This window comes from Otolemur garnettii, unplaced genomic scaffold (assembly GCF_000181295.1).
Source record: "Otolemur garnettii isolate 467f Iridium unplaced genomic scaffold, OtoGar3 scaffold00329, whole genome shotgun sequence".
In the NCBI taxonomy this organism is placed as follows: domain Eukaryota; kingdom Metazoa; phylum Chordata; class Mammalia; order Primates; family Galagidae; genus Otolemur; species Otolemur garnettii.
The window spans coordinates 337,388-345,561 of NW_003852724.1; the positions used below are offsets into that span (position 1 = coordinate 337,388).

Sequence of the window (8,174 nt, forward strand, 5' to 3'; positions counted from 1 at the left end):
CCCTAAAGGGAACCTAAAAACTCCATCTTAAATGAGGGGAGTGAAAGAAGCAGTGCAAATACTCCTTTCAACCCTGAGTTACCACCTTGGCATAATTTCTTAAAATTAAAATACTCTCAGAAGATAAATACAGCTACCTTGATTATATCACCTTCTCTTACCAGTAAGGAGAAGTATGTACAGTAAGAAGTCACTAATACTGCTACTGTTTCTACCTCAGCATCCTTTGCCCGGCTGCTGCCCACAGAGAAATACAATGTTAAGGTGCTATGTTGCAATGTATGTGGCTGATCTAGTTTCTAGGATCCACAACGTAGAGACATTACATGTGGAATGTCTATGATTTCCATTAGCCTCGAGGTTCTTTTGTTCCCCTGCATAATGAATGCATATACATTGGGTATCTGCTTAGGTGGGTACTAGGGGAGGTGTTCTTTTCAGGCAATATTAAAAGAAATGTAAGCTTTAGCCCATACATCTAACCTTATGCTTCTTTAACTCACAAGGCACTCCATAAATCTTTGTTAATTTATCAATTTAATCAAGATATATCTTTTGCACTGGCAGATTTAAAGAAGAAAAATTAACAAAACCAATTGTGATTTTTATCAAATTTATTGATAAGTTTATAGCTATTTTATACTGGTTAGTACAGCACTGACCACCCCAAAATACCTTTGTGACAACACAAATGACTGTGCTTTTAATGGAATGTCCCAAATAGATGTCATATAGATGTTTTACATGCAAGCTAAGCATCATTTCCCTGGGATGGAGAGATGATAGACATTGTACTAACATTTCCCTTGGAAGTTTTGAAATGTTAATATCTCAATATATAAGCTTTTGATTGAAGGTCCCATTTTATCACAGCATCTTAACAGTCAGTGTCTGGTGCAGTCAAAATTCACTAAAAGCAAACTTACACATATCTTTTGTGGAGAAATTTTCTTTGCTAAATATTCAATAGCTCTATTTATGCTCTTTATTTTACAGAATCTTTGTACATACATTTCCCCTCTCTCCCTTCCGAGGGAAAAGTTCATTCACTGATCTTAGATCTTTGAACTTACGGTGACAATATTATTTAAATCACAACATATACCTTAGTAGTAATTCTCCTACATTCATAGAGTTCCACAGATTTTATTAAGAACTGTCACCTTATTGAAATTTTTCCAAAGGTGGAGTTTAGCTGGATGATTTGAGAAGAAAAAAATCTAACTAGAACCACAAGGATGAACGGGCTGCTTTTCCTAGACATGCAAATAACAGCAAGGTACCATTACAGTTGTTCTGAATTAGTCGTACAACTTTGCATTTGGAGAAATGATTTAGAACTAAATATGAAAATGTCCTCTACTCTCATAGTTAATATTAGAATATTAATTTGTATCTGTTCTGAAACATGTTTTAAGAAACAGCTCTGAAGAAAGAGAGAAGAGATAGAAAGAGACAGAGTCAGAAAGGCAAGAGACAGAGGTAAAGTCAGATATACAAAGTCAGTTTACATAAGACTCGACATTACAACTGTAGTTATACGAAATAGGTTTTAAGAGTAATTCATGAAAGAACTAAAGATAATTAAGAAACAGCTTATGTTTACATATCCTAGAAAAGAATAATTTCTTTTCAGATCTGTTTATGTTGTTAGAATCTTCTTCTGTTTAGAATATATTTTACTTTCCAAAGCACCCTGACAGATGCTTGTCTTAATTTATTGTTCCCCAGTATTAGGATAAAGGAATGGCTTGAGGGATAGATTAGGGCTACCAACTCACAGAGAATCAGAGCTAAATCACTCCCGAGCATAAAGTAGCTAGAGGTGGCTATGAGAAAGGATAAATAGTAGGCAACAAAGAGGAGGAGGAAGGAGATGACCGCTTTCAGGGCTCCTGTGTGGGCCTCTGTGCTGGGGTCTCTGCACCCTGTGGCATTGAGTCTCATTTGTCTCATGTGTCTTAGCAGAGAGAGGATCAGGAGGAGAAAAGAGATCAGGGACACAGAAATGGGGAGCAGCGTTAACAAGTTGAGAGCTATCTTGGTGGAAGTATAATCATCTTTATTTACTCTGCATTTCAAGGTAAAGTTTGCTTTCCACCTTGCCTTGGTCTTGACACAAGACCTGAAATCATCATTCAAGTTCTCAGTGACTGGAAGGCTAATAAACACAGAGAAGGCAGAGCACCCCAGTAGAATCCAGACAATCACCCGGTCAATTCTCCACTTCATCCAGAGGAAGAGCGGGTGGAAAAAATTAGCTATCTTGAGGAAATAGAAAATGCTGAGGCAAGTTGCAAACCAGACGTTCAAGTGGTTGCTTAGTGTCCAGAAGAAGTCAATGATTTTCATTTGTTTACCGGAGACATAGACGTCTGGATACAGTATCAATATAAAACAATCTAACAGTACTATGCACAGTAGACAAATTCTGGATACAGCCAGGCTTGTGAGGATTAAATCAATGGAGGCAATCTTCCTATTTTTGAGCCAGTCCAGGAAGTTTACTAATCCAATAAATGCATTTCCTAAGATCCCCACTGAAAACTCTCCAGTTGCTATGACCATTAATGTACTCTCCACTTCTCCTGGCATATTTAAATAGAGACACATGCAATGTTTCTAGATGACCTGATTTTGCTATAATTTTCTTTACCTCTTCATTGTAGTCTATCTTGTGATGGAGACTGGAAGGTTAAATGAAGACCGCAGCTGATTAGTCTTGACAAACAATGGGTTTGGAGATCCTTGGTCTGGACAATATATGGACATTTGCCTTCTCAGCAGGTTGTACTTTTCCATGCCTGGTTACTTTAGGCTGAGCTACTTACTGTTTACCAAGATGCAAATTGGGCCAATTCCTTTTCACAGTCCTATACTGTTCTACTGAAGCTAACTTGTGCAAATTTTGGATTCATTAATCTGAGATTCATACTACTAACCTTAACACATTATTGACTGATCACAAGTTACCTAGTAACATGGGTAATTTCTGTGTGATAATGCTAATCAACAATGGGGTTGCCAGATGTGTCAACTAAAAATGCAAGACACCCAGTTAAACTTGAGTTTCAGGTAAATAACAAATGGTTTATTTTTCAATGCATATGCCAAATTCACAAGATCAATGCTTCCAGGAAGTACTGAGGATTAAATTGAATTATTATATGAGACAATGTATCTTAATATAGTGCTTTGTAGGACTTAGAAGACTGTGTCTTCCCTGTTGCTGTTCCCTCTCCCTAGATTCCATCTTTTATGCCGACCACCAGCACCAACTCCATTCACTGCCCTTTCCTAACTTGTTAACTCCTTCAGGTCCTTTTGGACTCAGCTCTAATAAAGCCCTTCCTGGAGGCCTTCCTCATTTCTGTTTCTTATTTTTATGCCTTTCCTTTTGTCATCCGTTGCTATTTCCTTCTTTCCCAGAATACTTATCAGAAGATATTATAATTGTAGATTAGTTTATTTGTTTCCTTCCCACAAACAAGAACTCTTTGAGAGCCATGGCTGAGTCATGTCATGTTCTTGTTATATTTCAATTTCTACTGAGGCATAGTATGCACTCAATAATTACAAGTTGAATGGATGAATGAATAAACAAAAGAATTCACTATCTTAATTCAGTAACATTTAACGGCTACTTATTTTGTGATGCTATATATAAAAAAGATTGTTGATTACCTTTAGATATTTTCCTTTTCATTTAAAACATTCCCAAGGAAGCTTTGGGAAGTGGCAGAAATGTCTTTTACCTTGATTGTGGTGATGGTAACATGTGTATTTGACTAGGTCCAATTTATCAAATTATACACATTAAATACATGCAGTTCTTTGTATAGTCAATGTACCTCAGGAAAGCTGTTTTAAATTAAAAATAAACTGTTCTAGAGGGCAGTTGTAGGGAGTAAGATGCTTTATTTCATTTTCTCCACTCTTCTCACACCAAATAGCATCTGAGTACATGAGTCACTATGAAAGTTTTGAGACAGGCTATGTTATTATTCATTATTTTTCTTCCAAGAAATACAGTTGATAGTATCCTTTCTGATTCACGGTCCTATACTGTTTTACTGAAGCTAACTTGTGCAAATTTTGGATTCATTAATCTGAGATTCATACTACTAACCTTAACACATTATTGACCCATGCAAATTTCAACTTGCTTGGCTTATTGGTGTTGCTGGAAGGGCTTCATTTGTTTCTATTCATGCAGATTTTACATTTCTTGATTTTTGTGTCTCTCAAAACTTTTGTAATGACCCATGAATTTAGATCCTTAGCCTTCCCACCAGGAAACTGAAGATTAAATATGCTATACCCCTACAGGCTAATGCTTATTTGAAATAGCCTCTTTAGTATAGAATTATTGCAAAACAATAATTACTGCATGATATTATTTACTGCATGACATTTTCATGTGATAATTTTTGGACAGAGGTATCTTCCTAGAAATACATGTTTTCTTTCATCCTTCCTTCACAGACAATCCTTTTCTGAGTTGGAGCCCTGAGTTTCAAACAAACTTCATGATCGTGTAGCAATTGTTCAGAGGCGACTGCTTTCCTCTGATCTTAGAAATGAACCCTGATCCATATCACTTCTACCGGTATCCTGGTAATTGAAGTGCTCACAGTAACTATGGTCACATCGTCACCCAAATATTTTTTAGATTAATTTTTTCTGTTATGTTTTAAAAAATAAGTATAGGTTTTGTTTGTCAGTATCATATAGCAGGCAAATTATGAGAATACTATAGTTAAGAAAAAAATATTCTACATGATAGCATTTTGTCACAGGCTTACTACTTTGAACCCTAGGCATTGTGGTCACTGGAGATACTTAAAACATTGGAGATTAAGAAAACGAAACATAGAAGAAAAACCTTCAGACTAATAGAGTGACACTTTCTCAGATGTACTAATCCTATAAAGCAGGGGTCCTCAAACTTTATAAACAGGGGGCCAGTTCACTGTCCCTCAGACCATTGGAGGGCCAGACTGCAGGCCCCGGGATGAGTTGGCTGCTAAGTAGGACAGGCAGCGGTGGCAAAAACACCCGGTGGGCTGGATCAATGTCCTAGGTGGGCCACATGTGGCCCGCGGGCCATAGTTTGAGGACACCTACTATGAAGCATTTATTTCATTTAAATCTACAGAAAAATATAAAGTTTATTCTGGCATAGAATTTACAGGTAAAATATATTAACATATTCCATTTAAAACATGAATTCTCCTGATTTGAACAACAAATACGAACATAAATAGTTAGCATGTTAGAAATATAGTTGATAAAATTTATAGACTTAGAGCAATGCGTGTCTGTATTTTACAGAGTGGATCTTACTTACCAGTAAGAAAAACAATTGACAATTTCAACTAATTAGCATTCTAGTCCTAATAAAAGGAAATGAGTGCATTGAAATATATGAGAATTAGATGTAGAACACGGTGGGAGTAAAAGCAAAAATCTGACCAGATCAGAACACACACAACCTGAGACATGACAGACCGAATGTTTTAATAATAGTACTGCTAGGAGAAATTGGATGCTCATTGTAGAATTAACGTTTATTAATGATTCATTTTTCTTCTTTTTTTTTCTTTTTTGTAATTTTCTTTGTATTTGTTATAGACATGCATTGATTCTTTTAGTGACAGCATGTGGTTATTTCATTTCTTCCCAATTAATTTCTATTGTTAAATACTGAGTAAAAATCCTTGCAGGGTCTTGTTAACAGAACCCAACATCAGTTATTCCCATCCTTTCATCCAGATTGTGAAGTATGTTTAGCAGCACCCTTTGGGAAATGCTTGAATGAGTTTATTTCCTACTCAGGTGCTGCCTGAAAAGCAAGTTATTTGAGAAGAAATTTAATTTAGGAAAATGAATAGAAAGTTCCAGAATAAGGACAACCAGAATATATTACTGGGAGACCTCCCAAAAGCATCAATCATGAAATTGAAGCAACAGACAGGCCAGGGAAGATCTGAGTTTCTAGTTAATAAGCCAGTGAGAGTGATTCAGCAGAGCCATGAAAAGAGAACAGTTAAGGGCCAGTTTGATAGAAAAGAAAAGCCAGTAAGTGTAGCTCAGGTACACTTTACCTTGGGCCAAAGTAAAAGCTAAAAAGAATTTAACTAGGCAATACGTGCCTAATGTTTGCATTGAGAAGAGAGGTAGAGACCCATGAGCTCAGGAATTCTTGGAGGGAAGGGCGTATTAACATGAGCATGACTGGATTTTAAAGAGGCAGAAAGGATGGATTCTTTCGTTTGCTCACAGGTCCTGATAATAGTTAAATATATGAATCCCAAAGAAAAAAAAAACAGCTGGGAAAGAAATGAGAACAGACCTATAAGAAAGTTGTATTTTTAAAATTAGGTAATAAGATTTGCTTTTCAAGTCCATTTGTAAAACTAAGATTCACTTCACGCAGGCTATTTTTCTCCACATGGGCATTCTGAAAGATGCCTGCCTCAACCTGTCACTTATAATAATTAAAATAAGTGAATGACCCCGGGGTAGAGAGTTGCTAAAATCTCACTAAACATCATGACTAACGTGTATTCTGTCATAAAATAGCTAAAGGTCAGCAAAAGAGAAAACACATAATATATAAACAGGAAGAAGAGAAACAAAGTCACAATTTTTATGGCTCTCACATAGGTCTCTGTGTTGGGGTCTCAATAGCCTGTAGCATGGACATTCATTTGCTTAGTATGTCTCCACAGGGACCTTACTGAAAGCAAAACTGAGCTCAGTGACACAGTAAATGGAACAATTACAAACAGGCTGAAGAGAGTCAATCGCTTGAAGTATTGAGAGTTACTCACATGGAACATTTATTTCAGTGTTGTTACTTTACAAAACCTATCATCAAGATTCAGTACCAATGCTATTAGAAAGCTGACCAGCAAGGAAATGGCAAGGCACCCCAATCAGTGAACCACCCTGTCAATTTTCTACTTCACCCAGAGAAAAAGAGAGTGGGAGAAATTGGCTATCTTGAGGAAACAGAAGACATCGAGGCAGGTAGCAAACCACAAACTTAAGTAGTTGGCAAATGTCCAGAAGGTATAAATTACAATCATGAGTTTGTTACTTTCATAAACATCTGTGTGAAGTACTATTAATATGCCATGCAGAACCATTGCAATCCAACCAATTCACTTAACTAGTGCAAGGTATCCATTCCCCAATATGCTATTATGAATTCTTTAGTAATTAGGATAATAAAGATGTTTTATTCAGCAAGAAACATTATAGAGAAAACAATCTGAGCTCAAATATCACTGTAGATGAACTAATTTACAGATGACTTGTTGGAGTGTGATAAATAAATTCTTCAAATCATGCAATAGTGTTTTCATCTGTCATTATTTTGACTTTAATATCACTCCAGAAGTGTCCAGCTCTCCTCTGAAATAAAATTGTTTCTACATTTTTGAAGACTAATGCAATAGACTGTTCCAGACACACAGCTTGTCTAGTTATTTATAGGTTGGAAAATTTTTAATTATTACCCTTACAGAGTGATAACTGAAATGACTGGCTGAAATTTCTCTCATGCAAATTCAAAGAGATTTTATTTCATGAATTTGCAATTGCCTTCTTGCTTCAGTTCTGTATGTTTGGACCCAACAAATTTGAGTTTGGAAGAGGGAGTCACAAAAAATAAACAAACCCACAAATGTTTGATAAAAATCAAAATATGTCAATAAAACTTCAATTTTCATCACCATAAATTATAAATTACTAACAAACCAGGTCTCCTAGGTGGAAATGAATTTTCATTTTGAAAACGATTTATACAATCATAGATTGCAGAAAGTTAACATTTGGTCAGAGGATAACAATTTTTTGTCTTCGTTTAAACAGTTAGTTAAGGCAAGATGTGATACAAATATAATTAGAAATTTCAGTGTGACTAGGCAAGCACGTGGCAATACTTGCCAAGAATTTGTTCTCTCTGAAGTTGTTTTTTTAGAAATAAAAGTTGCTAGATAAATTTATGATCTTTAGTTTTATTTCATATGAGAAATACTCTCCAAGACAATTTACTTCCTAAAACAAGATCTCACGGATAAAAGCATTTTAATTTAAAATTAAGGAAATTTCCACTTTATTGTAGTTGTAATCAACTCCTTATGACCTCACAGTATATATTACAG

At 35.7% G+C, this 8,174-nt stretch overlaps 2 protein-coding genes across 2 annotated transcripts; both read right to left on the minus strand.

Moving 5' to 3' along the window:
- Positions 1–1,650: 1,650 nt before the first annotated feature.
- On the minus strand, positions 1,651–2,595 carry LOC100946815 (taste receptor type 2 member 7). Its single transcript, XM_012813890.1, has one exon. The coding sequence runs from the start codon at positions 2,593–2,595 to the stop codon at positions 1,651–1,653; it is 945 nt and encodes a 314-aa protein (XP_012669344.1).
- A 3,831-nt stretch (positions 2,596–6,426) lies between these two features.
- On the minus strand, positions 6,427–7,240 carry TAS2R8 (taste 2 receptor member 8; the record flags this gene model as incomplete). The annotated part of the gene is given in 3 exon segments (XM_023509062.1): positions 6,427–6,521; positions 6,524–7,207; positions 7,210–7,240. Coding segments are annotated over 3 exon segments (810 nt in total), but the record flags the coding sequence as incomplete, so codon positions are not given.
- Positions 7,241–8,174: the final 934 nt, after the last annotated feature.

Excerpts from the sequence above, each read along its gene's own strand:
- LOC100946815 (XM_012813890.1), bottom strand. The coding sequence starts at position 2,595 with ATGCCAGGAGAAGTGGAGAGTACATTAATGGTCATAGCAACTGGAGAG.